Source organism: Oryctolagus cuniculus, chromosome 18, assembly GCF_051225735.1.
Source record: "Oryctolagus cuniculus isolate XC-2025 breed Fujian yellow rabbit chromosome 18, ASM5122573v1, whole genome shotgun sequence".
NCBI classification, from domain to species: Eukaryota; Metazoa; Chordata; class Mammalia; order Lagomorpha; family Leporidae; genus Oryctolagus; species Oryctolagus cuniculus.
In genome coordinates this window covers 1,065,473-1,078,696 of record NC_142884.1, presented here as the reverse complement: position 1 = coordinate 1,078,696, position 13,224 = coordinate 1,065,473, and the positions used below count along the sequence as shown (strand labels likewise).

Here is a 13,224-nt window from a genome sequence, read left to right as displayed (position 1 = left end):
AAATAGCCATGTGAGAAGATATACTCAGCCAGCATCCCAATGCCTCTTAAGAAAATACAAAGAATGTATTTTTCTAGCAGGCATTTCTGAGTGGGGAAAACAGTGGGTGGAAGAAGAAATGAACTTAAGCTTCCTTGATGAAACACATTAACTCCATTTCTTTCCAGGACTTACTGGCTTTGCGTGAACTACTGTCCTTGTGACTACATGCCATCCAGGGCTCTGACCATGGGAATCATCTTTGTCTCTCAGACAGGAGTCGGATTCCTAGGAAACATCCTGCTCCTTCTCTGCTATGGCTTCCTTTCCTGCACTGGACGAGGGATGAAGCACATGGATTTGATTCTCCATAACCTAATTGTAGCCAACTGCTTGGTTCTGCTCTCGAGAGGCATTCCTCAGACCATGGCAGCTTTTGGGCTGAAATATGTCATGGACGATTTTGGATGCAAACTAGTTTTCTATGTTCACAGAGTGGCCAGAGGGGTGTCTCTGAGTACAACTTCTCTCCTGAGTGGCTTCCAGGCCATCACAATCAGCCTTAGCAGCCCCCAGTGGATGGAGCTCAGGTCAAAGTCCTCAAATCTGTTCGACTTTCCATCGTCCTCTGCTGGACCCTTCACCTTTAGGTGAATAGTATTGCTCCTATGTATATTACAGCGATGGGGGAAAGCAACAATCTCACAGGGAAAAAAGACTTAGGGTACTGTTCTGGCATAATTATTGACAGAAGTATATCCTTATGGTATTCCATGATGTTTTCCTTCACTGATGTGTTGTATTTGGTGTTAATGATTTGGGCCAGTGGCTGCATGTTGATCATTTTGTACAGACATAAAGCAGAAGGTCCTACACATTCACAGCAAAAGCCTCTCTCCCAAATGCTTCCTGGAGACAAGAGCCACCCACAGCATCCTGATCCTAGTGAGCACATTTTTCTGTTTTTATGCACTGTCTTCCTTCTTTACTTTCTATATGTCCCTCTTTGATAAACCCAGCTGGTGGCTGGTGAATACCTCTGCCCTTATGGGTTCATCTTTCCCCTGTGTTAGCCCTTTTGTGCTCATCAACAGAGACCCCCATGTCTCTAGGCTGTGGTATACCTGCGGCACAAAGATCAATGAGTTTCGTAAACGGGTTATAGCATGAAAATCCAGAATGCTGCATACTGTCCATGTATCAGTTCACCCTGCCATATTTTATATAGTATTTATATTTGCTAAATCAGTTAGCGGCTAGGATCAAAACAAGATAGACTGAGCATGAACACAAAATTATTTCATTTAGAGATAGCCAGACATGCAAAAGGAGGGGCTTCTCATTTCTACTTTGCCTACATCAAATAAGGGTGTTTTCCTTTTCTTTTTTTTTTTTTTTTTTTTTTTTTGGACAGGCAGAGTGGACAGTCACAGAGAGAGAGACAGAGAGAAAGATCTTCCTTTGCCGTTGGTTCACCATCCAATGGCGTCCGTGGCCAGCGTGTTGTGGCCAGTGCACCAAGCTGATCCAAAGGCATACTGGCTGTTGAGTGAGAACTGACTCCAGAAGAAATAAAGCTGTGTACAAGGATAGCATTCAGATGAGCAGTGCAGAAAGTCAAGTAAGAGAGAATGGAGCAAGGTGGGTTCAGATTCTAGCAGTTAGGATTCCAGTTAGGATGCCCAGAGTCCCTGTGCTCAAGACCTGATTTCTGCTCCTGCACACCTGGGAAGCATTAGTTGAGGGCTAAACAAGTTGGATTCTTGCCGTAAGAGTGAGAGAGCTAGACCCATTCCTGGCTTTCAAATTCATCCTGGTTCAATGACAATCACTGGAAGAATCTGATGTAGTGTGTCAGCAGAAGAGAGCTGTCTGTCACTCCCTGTATTCCTGTCTTTCTGGTTCTAAATGAATAAAATAAAAATTTTAGGAAAAAATTTGTGCTTTGCCAATGCTGGCAATTTGTATGGTGATGAAAGTTACCTGTATTCTTGATGAATTTTGTAGATGAAACCAGCAGAAATGCTTGTAGAATGGGATGCATGGAGTGAGGAACCTTAATGTGCTAAGCATGGTGTTGTGATTTTGTTCTCAGTTGAAGGATACAGCTGTAATCAACTGAGCTAGGGCAGGATACAGTCAGAGAAGAGCTGGAAAAAAGGTCGGGAATGAGGTTTGACTAGGTGGAGTTTGTGACGTTGTTAGACATCCACGACTAGGTTACAGAAGAATGTGGAGTTGTGGAGGGAGATCTGGAAAGAGGGAAACTTTGGAAATGTTTGGTTTCTTCTATTTATTGTTGACACTGGATAAGATTCCCAATATGATGTACATAAATCTAGGATTAATGATTGAGGTGTGGGGTCTTTTCTTATTAAGCAATAGGAGAAGTGGAGGAACTCGCCAACACAATATAAAAAAAAAGTGAACTATATCACCTGTATCTACAGCTACTGAGAAATTTAAGTAAAATATAAGATATGATTCTTGGCTTAGAGGTTTGTTCATGTATTAGATTTGCAGGTAAAAACCTCAGATTAGAATTTGTCCAGAAGTGCATAGGAACTGAAGAACTGGAAAGAGTAAAAATGTTCCAAAAATGTTCCCTTGTGAAAAGTGAGAAGAGAAATCACAGAAGCATGAAACATACAGGATAAACAAGCTAGCATAGTTATTTTAAGAAGAGTAGCACTGGGGCTGGTGCCGTGGCTCACTGGTTAATCCTCCACCTGCAGTGCCAGCCTCCCATATGAGCACCAGGTTCTAGTCCTGGTTGCTCCTCTTCCAGTCCAGCTCTCTGCTGTGGCCCAGGAGGGCAGTGGAGGATGGTGCAAGTGCTTAGGTGCCTGCACCCACATGGGAGACCCGGGGAAGCACCTGGCTCTTGGCTTCAGATCAGTGTAGCTCTGGCTGTACCATCCATCTGGTCGGGTGAACCAAGAGAAGGAAGACCTTTCTCTCTGTCTCTCTCCTTCTCACCTTGTAAATCTTTATGTCAAAAAAAAAAGAAAGAGGAGCAATGCCATTTGTAAAAGAGACTGAAAGATATTGAGGAGCTGTAACATGCTGGTAACCTTTTTTTTGTAAGATTTATTTCTTTGTTTGAAAGAGTACAAGGAGAGAGGAGAGGCGGGGGGACGGAGGTTCCTTCCACTGGTTCACATCCAAATTGGCTGCAATGTCCAGAGCTGCGCCAATCCGAAGCCAGGAGCTTCATCCAGGTCTCCCATGTGAGTGCAGGGGCCCAAGGACTTGGGCCATCTTCTACTGCTTTCCCAGGCCACAGCAGACAGCCGGATCAGAAGTGAAGCAGCCGGGACTCAAACCGGCTCCCATATAGGTTGCCAGCACTTAAACCATGGATTTCAATGCCTGCGCCACAGAGTCAGCCCCAACTTTTGATTATCTGTTCAGAGATTTGATGAACCAGGAGTCAGAACACTCAGAAGGGTGTCTGGGCAGAGGGAAAGCAATAGTGGCCGTCCTCCCAAAAAGAAGTGATTTTCAGTTTCAGTGGAACACAGCAAAGTTTCCATCACTACTCTTTCTTTCTGATCCTTGGGAGACAGCCAGTAATCACTGGTAATTGTTTTTGGCAATTGGTAGAAGAGACAAAAGTTTCTTAGAGCTACCCTCAATTCCCCAAGCAGTCACTCTCATTATTGAAACAGGTGGTAGCCTAATCATGCTCTAGAGGGAAGCAAGGTGAGAGAATTTTAAATGACCTCTTCTGGGTTTTGCTGTCTTCCTCCTGCCTCACTCCCAACCTCTGAGTGTCATCATTGCTCCAACCTCCTTGAAAAAGGCAACACTTTAGGAGACTACATCTGTATCCTGGAGAGAGGCTCTGAAGAAAATGGCTCTGTATTGGGGCTGTAAGGAGAATCCCTGGAAACATTCTGAGCCTTGACAGAGGTGGCACTGGTGCTGGAGCGTAGACATGAGAGTCCACTCAAAGAAGAGGGATGCTTGTTAAGGTCTGATCCAAACTCCTCAAGAGGAGCTGACGGTAAGATGCCCCATGTCCATCCCTGAATCCTCCTGTTTCAGTAGCATGACCATCCATGACATTAGTTTGATATGGAACATGGCAATGAGTAGATCTGATGTTTGAGTTACTTTGAAAGGTAGTTCTTTAGTTACAATTTCAGAGTTTATTGCAAATATTTCAGATGTCATAACCTTGTTATCTCCATGTGTGTGATAAAGAATCATATGAAATTTTCTAATTTCTCACCTCATGGGCAGCCACAAGGTGGTTAAAGGGGACAGCGAGTGTTTCAAGACAGCTCTGATCCTTAGAAGTAATTGTTTGTATTGAAGAAAGGAAATCAGTTTTAAAGAGAGAAATGATTTCATAAATACAGATTTCAGATGCAAAATCATCCAATGACTTTAACAGGTACATGATTCTAACATGACTTGCAATAGCTTCTTCTGGTTTCCAAGAATGTGCTGTAATCCACTGTCAAATATATTTATTCACCCCTTAGTTCAGTTTTCTCATCCACAGATGTCAATGTCTTCCTGTATTCCTTAATCAGTTGATGCAGTGAAGGACTGAGTGTGCCTGTGTATGTGTTTTCCTATGGAAGAAGAAAATGCTTAATTTCTATAGCAGCTAAAAGGGAGAGATGTATACTGGTATATGCTAATGAATTGGTTGGGAGAAAATTTTTGGTTGGAAGCCAAATCCTGCCATTTTACAAAAAGTGGGGGAGGAACTCCAAGTTGACAGAGCTTGTGTTGTTCAGCTAACTGGTGAGAAACAGGAACTCTGACACATTTCACTGAAATCTGACATATACATGTATGAATCAATAGTTTGAGTTCATCAAATTACTCCATGCATGGGTGACTGTAAAGCGTGCTTGGTTTGGCATGAACACAAGTTATGGTGATGTCAAGAGCTTTGACCTTACCCATATGAATAAGAATAAAATATAATTTTTTAAATTTCCTATGCAAGTCCCTTAGCGACAAATGCCACTCTTCCCCAAATCACTTTTAGAACAGCTATCATCTGACAAGTAATCTCACAGGGGTGTTGAACTAATTGGACACTGTGTACATCCCTATCTTGGTTACATCATATTCTCACATTTTTTAAGATTGCAATATGAACTTACATTAGCGGGTGTTAATGTGTTTTATATAACCCTAATTTCTAGCATATAGACTTAATAGAATAATGTAATAAAGGGTAAAGCACAGACTTTCTGTTTACATTTATTTTAAAGTGTTCTTTAAAGAGTTTTAGTGTAACTTGCTAATTCATATTTATTAGCGTATTTATGCTTCTCATAGTTTAATTTTAGAAACTCAGGAATATTGTGAAAGAGAATTAGAATGCAATGATGTTTTAAGTGTGTTGTATAACCCTGGAACTCATCCACAATGGTCCTATCACAGGATGCTATGGCACTGTCTATTTAGAGTTTTTATTAATATGTTAAATATTATGTTGTCACTATACTGGAACAGAACTAGTTTGGAACATTCATTGTTCTGGTATTATGGTTCTCTTTATCATTCTTCAGGTTTTTCAGGGTTCAGGATATTGTAAAGTGTTTTTAATATATTTTCATGCTAACTCATCTTGAGCTATTTGGACACAACTGATAATTTTAAATCAGTGTCATTAATACTATGCAAATAAAATCATTTAATATTTTCTCTTTTTAGTATTTATTATTTTAATTTTCTAAAACTATTATTTTGGGTAGATTCTGAGGTTTCAAGTATTTGCTGTAGTGTGGTGATTGTGCATTTGAGCCCAAATGAAACAAGAGCAAAACAAACCTTTGGCATCACCAATCTACTATAGAACTGAACTTAGATTGGATGATTCAACATTGTCATAATGAATTATTCTGCCACTATGCTCTGATAAGTCAAGTCACCAATACTGTGATTTGAATTTCTACTTTTTCATAGAAATACAAGACTGCTTATGGAATAACTGGATAGTCAACAAAGATGGATTTCATGAAAGCTCTATGTAGAAGAATATTGTAACACAAATGGGCAAGAAAATGATACAGTATACAGAAACAAGGTAAATATGAATGAAATATTAGAAAAACCCAAACACATACAAACACACACAGGACAATATATATACAACATTCATCTTCAGAAAATTCAAAGAATATATATTTGTATACAGCTTTTCTGAGTGGGAAAAAATTGTTAGTTGCGGATGCAGAACCTGTTTCCTTGATGAAATCCGCTATCGGCATTTCTTTACAGGATTGACCTGCTCTGTGTGAAACTACTGTCCTTGTGACTGATGCTTCCCAGGGCTCTGACAATGGGAGTCATCTTTGCCTCTCACACAGGAGTCAGGATCCTAGCAAACATCCTGCTCCTTCTTTGTTATGGTCTCCTTTCCTGCACTGGATGGATGACAAAGCAAGTGGACTGGATTCTCCATAACCTAATTTTAGACAATTGTTTGGTCTTTCTCTGGAATGGATTTCTCAGACAATGGCAACTTTTGGGCTGGAGTATTTTATGGATGGTTTGGGGTGCTAACTAGTTTTCTGTGTTCACAGAGTGACCAGAGGGTGCTCCCCTGAGACTACAGTCACTCACAACATCCTGATCCTAGTGAGCACCTTTTTCTCTTTTTATGTGCTATCTTCCTTCTTTCCTTCTATACGTCCCTCTTTGATAAAGCCAGTTGGTGGCTGATGAACATCACTGCCCTTATGGCTTCAAGTTTCCCATCTTATTCCCTTTCTGCTGATCAACAAAGACCCACCTGTCTCTTTAAGTGTTTACTGGCTAAGTAAGTTTGTGGACAGAAACAGAAGCATAATGGAGAGAGCTTGATCACTGACTTACTTTTTTTTTCCTTTTTTTATATTTGACAGGCAGAGTGGACAGTGCGAGAGAGAGACAGAGAGAAAGGTTTTCCTTTGCTGTTGGTTCACCCTCCAATGGCCGTGGCCGGCGCACCGCGCTGATCCGATGGCAGGAGCCAGGTACTTATCCTGGCCTCCCATGGGGTGCAGGGCCCAAGCACTTGGGCCATCTTCCCCTGCACTCCCTGGACACAGCAGAGAGCTGGCCTGGAAGAGGGGCAACCGGGACAGAATCCGGCACCCCAACCGGGACTAGAACCCAGTGTGTTGGTGCCGCAAGGCGGAGGATTAGCCTACTGAGCCGCGGCGCTGGCCAATCACTGACTTACTTTTAATTTAGCAAACAGCCAGGCATGAAACAAGGGACGATTCCTCCCTCTACTTTACATAGCAGACCTGGGTAATTTCATCTTAGTCATTGTCCTCACATGTCCTTTCTCCCTTATGAGTCTTGCTGAATCTCACATCTCTGATTTTCTCTTCCTGGAATCCTTATTGAGACATTGTGATAACAAAGTTTACTCCCAGGTTTACTTAATTGAAGAAATACATGAAATGAACTCCTGAACATAGGTCTCCTGCCTTCACTCTGATCCTTCTGGGGTCTAAAACAAGACTTTGGGAATACATTTCTGACACGGTTACCTCCTCAAGTTCATTGGAAGAAACTTTCGGCATTTTAGACCCAACAAGATGCTACTGATGATGGCAAAAGCATGTGTTGTAAGTGTGGTGTCCTTAGATACATTCCAAACATGATTTAACAAATCTAGCTAGTATAGGAATTGGAGAAAAACTTGAGAGGTATGAATGCAGACTTTATGTCTCAAAGGACAATTCTGCCTCAGCCAACTGGAAAAACCCAGAGGGGAAATAAGCAAAGCGTCTCAGGGTCACTCATGTCATCCTTGCAGACAGGGTCTTTCTAAATGAGGCTGTGCACAGCAGATTCCACTGTGACTGAAGAGCATGCAGCTCAGAAAGGTTCTTTTGGACAAAGCAGAGCAGAACAGGTTGCAACAGAAGGCTGGAACTTTTTCTCTTATAAGAAGGTAATAGGCAAAAGATGTTCATTTTGAATTCCTGAAGTCTCCGTGGTAACCAGAAATAAGTAAATATAATATCATTTAAAGTTTGCAAAGATGTGCAAAATGTTAATATCACTTAAAGCTCTTATGAGGAACTAGTTTATGTATCCAGAGAGAGATGAGGCAGGCATAATGAAAGGAAGGCATGTTGTAACACATGAAAAAGAAGAGATGAGAATGACTGTTGAGACAAGGGCATTAAGGTGTAGGGAGTGAGAGAAAGAACCCAAGCACAGGACCAGGTTGTGTTTCTAGCCAACCTTTGGGTTTTGTCTCTCATTTCTGATTACATTGAACTTCTCAGGACTATGCACAGTTGCAGCCTTGAGGAATGATGAAAATGAGGGGCACGATCAAAGAGAATTGCCAGCATATTAGTCATGAATCAGGACAAAGTCAACAAACTGCTATTGAGGGCTGGCGTTGTGGTGCAGCTGGTAAGACTTTGCCTGGGACTCTGGCATCCCCTACAGAGACACCGGTTGGAGTCTGGGCTCCTCTGCTTCCAATCCAGCTTCCTGTTAAAATGCCTAAGAAAGCACAAGATGGCCCAAGAATTTGGTCCCTTGACACAACGTGGGAGACCTGGATGGGGTTCCAGGACCTGGATTCATGCTGTCCTGCCACGGCCATTGCTGCCATGTGCAAAGTAAAGCAGCAGATGGAAGTTGCCTTTGTGTCTGAGTCTCTCTCCCTCTCTCTGTTATTCTACCTTTCAAATAAATATATAATTTTTAAAAACACACGGAAAACTTCATTCACTGTTTCAATAAACCTATGTTATGTACAGTGGGCCTGTCTTATCAAGGAATTAGGAACCCTCCCAAATTAAGTTTCTAGGTGGAAACCAACAGCAGATTTGTTTTGTTTTGTTTTTTCAAAGCCTTTCAAAGGTTAGCTATGTTAACTGTTTCCTCTACCCTCCTCCTACTTCGTACCCAGATTTACATGAACTCCTAACAAATTGCTATCTTTTGGTAAGAGATTCAGCATCTTTTTGTTATGTCTATTGTCTCTAATGATATCTTTAATGATATTTGCACAATAATCTCTTCTAACAAATGATTTTAATGTTATACAATTTAAGAAGATGGATGTATAGGAATAAAAGTAACAAGCTATGTAGAAAGAATCCATTTTCTAATGGGTGTAGAGACTAAAGGTTTGGTGTTGTTCTCTGAAGGACTGTGTGGTCGAACTGAACAAGAATTGAAAGTGCTACCTGTTGGTTTTTATGATATATCTGGGTATCTAATGAGTTTGTTTATCCTGCTTACAGTTTGTTGAGCAATGGATTTTGTTGAGTAGCATGCTTCTTTCCTGTGCTCAGCACATTTGTCATCTGTTCATATATTTCCACTCCCAAGTTCTTTCCTTCAGTGAACTTTAATCAATTGTATGATAGTGCTTGAGAGAAAGTTTTGTGTGTTTTATTTGATGGCTAAATTAATGTCTGCATTCCGTCTCTCCCTTCTCCTTCTCCCAGTAAGAGGTCACCCATTACCAAAGACTTCTCTCTTCAGTCCTAACAGAGTATTTAAGCTTGGTGGGAAAAAAAAAGTATATGGTCATGAAATGCAAAAGTAACTTCAACACTAAAAATATTCATCCTAGACTCTTCTGCTGCCTTGAAGCTCTTTCTTAGTCTTGCAGTTGGTTCTAGACTTTCCCAGCCTTCCTTTCCTCCTTACCTACCAACGGTTTATTTTCTGGTAATTTTGTAAGATCCTATTTCTTTGTCCACATCAAGAATAAGGGCATTTCTCTAAATGATCGCTTCTGGGTTTGGCCGCCTCTGCACAACACATCCTCTGTCATCACTGGGACATCGTTCCCAGTAAAAGACAAAATTTTAGGAGATAATATCTCCATCCTGTGACAGATGCTCAGAGGAAAATAACTGTGTACCAGAACAGCAAGGTTGGATCTCTGAACATTATACTTCTTGACGAAGGTGACATTGGAGTGCTGACATGAGCTTCTGCACATAGAGAGGTGATGCTTGCTAAGGCAGATGAGAAACTCCAAGTCCACTTCTCAGTCCTCCCCTTTCAGGGATGTGATCACCCATGATATTGCTGTGATGTGGAATACGGCAATGCGAAGATGTGATGCTTTACTTACTCTGGGAGGTAATTCTGTCACTAGAATTCCAGGATGTTTTGCAGGAATTTTGGGGTCACACCTTATCATCTCAATGTCTGTGATAAGGAATCATTTTCTAATCTCTCATCTCATGGGCATCCAATAGGTAAGAAAATGGCCACTTTTGGAGTTGGAAAACTTATTACACTGATTGTGAACCCCTGACATGATTCAAGGAGAAAGTGAGTGTTGCTCTTGAGAGAACCATGGTCCTTAAGAGGATTTAATGCTCGTGAAGAAAGGAAAGCAGTTTTAAAGAAGAAAGACAATTCCATGAATACACATGTCAGACCAAAATCTTCAGTGCCCTTATCAGGTATATGATCTTAACATGACCGTTGATAGTCTCTGAGAATGTGTTTTAATGCATTCTGAAGTCAATTTGTTTGCGTTAGAATTCCATTTTCTCATCCATAGTTGCCCATGGTTTCCAGTATTCCTTAATCAGTTGATTTGGTGAAGTGCTGAATTTGAGTGTGTGCACATGTGTCTGCATGTGTGTGTTGCTAGGAAAGAACAACATGTTTAAATTCTGTAGCAGGTAAACCACAGAGATACATACTGGTATATGTTAATAAAAAGAAGTACAGGTTGGGAGGAAATTTTTGGTTTGGAAGCCAAATACTGTATTAAAGAAAATGGAATTAAACTACAAGTTGGCATAACTTGGGAGAAACAGAAAAATGGACACATTTCACTGAAATCTACATATATGATTCAATAGTTTGAGTTCATCAAAGTACCTCATGTGTGGGTAGCAGTAGACTCAGCTTGGTTTGGCATAAGCATAGGTTATTGGTGATATAGAGGTTTGGCCTTAGCAATCTGAATAAGCTCTAGCTTGCATTTTTTCTCAAACATTTCCATTGGTGAGTTCAGAGCTCCATTCTCCCCTGTGTCATTTTAGAGCAGCCCTTGAATATTCCTGATACCATCTGACAAGATTCCTCCTAGGGGATGCCATCCAATTAGACACTGTCCACATCTCCATCTTGGTTAATTTAATCAGAATTCTTCCTATTTCATTAAGCTGCAATAGGAACTTACATTAGGGGTTCCTTACTTGTTGTGTGATGATCTAAACACAAAAAATCAACACATAAACTTTATGGAAAGTTTGATAAAGGGTAAAAGCACAAGCTTTCTGGTTCACATTTTAAAATCAATTCTTTACTTTTGAAACAACTTGCTAGTTCATATTCATTCATCGTTATTCCAGGCCAAGCCTGTATGTGGGTGCAGGGGGCCAAACACTTGGGCTATCTTCTGCTGCTTTCCCAGCCAAATTAGCAGGGAGCCAGGCTGGAAGTGGAACAGCTTGGATTTGAGCTGGTGCACATATGGGATGCAGGCATCACAGGCAGCAGCCTGACAACACTGGCCCTTGAAATATATTTTCATATTCTTGATCCTGAGCTATATGGACACAATTGGTTTTTCATACTTATTAAATTTAGCTTTACTCACTCTGCTCTCAGAATCAGCCAAAAAACTTCCTGGTGCGGCTGTAAAGCCCATGAGAGCTTTTCTGACATGGAAAGCCAAGACACTGTGGTGAAAAGTGTTCTACATGGAGGATCTCTGTGAGTGAGACCCTAGCAGAAAAAAGTGGCCATCAAAGAAGGATGTACTTTTCTCTAAAGGAGGGGAGAACTTCCACATTATTGATGGCCTTGTGTAAATACTGAGGGAGCTTGTGCACTTGAAAGTCTTTCATAGCTTAGGCAGCTCATGTCAAGAGCGTTTGGTGGTCACTCACATCATACATAAGATTGTTAATTGTTAGATTAACAACAGGAGTCACTGTGTATGAACTCCCCATGCAGGACCTCTGTCCTCAATGAGTTGTATTTATGAGACATATATGTGGAAGCAATTCTCAGTTTTTGTGTTAGTTGTGCATGGATGTGCACATTGTTGAAAACTTTATATAGTATAGAGTTGGTCTTCTGTGTGTAAACTTGATTAAAATGAATCTTAAAGAGAAGGGGGTGGAAAGGGGAGAGGGGTGGAGGATTGGGAGTGTGGGTGGGAGGGTGGGTATGCTGTGAAAAACAACATATTCCTAAATTTTACTTATGAAATGTGTATTTCTTAAAAAACTAATCAATTAAATAATAAAATTAGTGTTACAAATTAAACTAAATTTTGAATTCATCCTCTACATGTAAAATGAATATACTTGGATGCTATACAAATGAAGTCATTTACTGTTTTTTTCTTCATAATATTTTATATTTTAGTTGGCATGAGCTATTCATGGTTTCAATATTTGCTTTGACATATTTGCTGTGATAGTATCATTGTATATTTGGGGCCAATGAAATAAGAAGGCATATTTAGCTTCACCATTCAAATTGCCACTGAACTTAGAATACAAAATTAAATGTTGTGATAAATAATTATTCTGTCATTCAACTCCTATAAAAATGGTCACCCATATTGTAACTTGAATTTCTGCACTTTCATACAAATACCAGAATAATTGGTTAGTTGGCAAAGGAACATTTAACCAAAACACTACAAATAGACAAGAAAACAATATGTCATATTGGAACAAGGTGAATATGGATGAAAACTATTTAAAAAATCTGAAATAGGCCGGCGCCGTGGCTCACTAGGCTAATCCTCCGCCTTGCGGCGCCGGCACACGGGGTTCTAGTCCCGGTCGGGGCGCCGGATTCTGTCCCGGTTGCCCCTCTTCCAGGCCAGCCCTCTGCTGTGGCCAGGGAGTGCAGTGGAGGATGGCCCAGGTGCTTGGACCCTGCACCCCATGGGAGACCAGGAAAAGCACCTGGCTCCTGCCATCGGATCAGCGCGGTGCGCCAGCCGCGGCGGCCATTGGAGGGTGAACCAATGGCAAAGGAAGACCTTTCTCTCTGTCTCTCTCACTGTCCACTCTGCCTGTCAAAATAATAAATTAAAAAAAAAATCTGAAATAGCCATGCGAGAAGATATACTCAGCCAGCATCCAATGCCTCTCAAGAAAATACAAAGAATGTATTCTTCTAGAAGGCATTACTGAGTGCGAAAAAAAATGGGTAGAAGTAAGAAATGAACTTAAGCTTCCTTGATGAAATACATTAGCTCCATTTCTTTCCAGGACTCACTGGCTTTGCGTGAACTACAGCCCTTGTGACTGC

The 13,224-nt window shown here is 40.9% G+C and overlaps 1 protein-coding gene across 1 annotated transcript; it reads left to right on the top strand.

Moving 5' to 3' along the window:
* Positions 1-207: 207 nt before the first annotated feature.
* Positions 208-1,149, top strand: LOC127486161 (vomeronasal type-1 receptor 4). Its single transcript, XM_089319909.1, is given in 3 exon segments — positions 208-565; positions 568-836; positions 838-1,149. Coding segments are annotated over 3 exon segments (939 nt in total).
* The last annotated feature ends 12,075 nt before the right edge of the window (positions 1,150-13,224 follow it).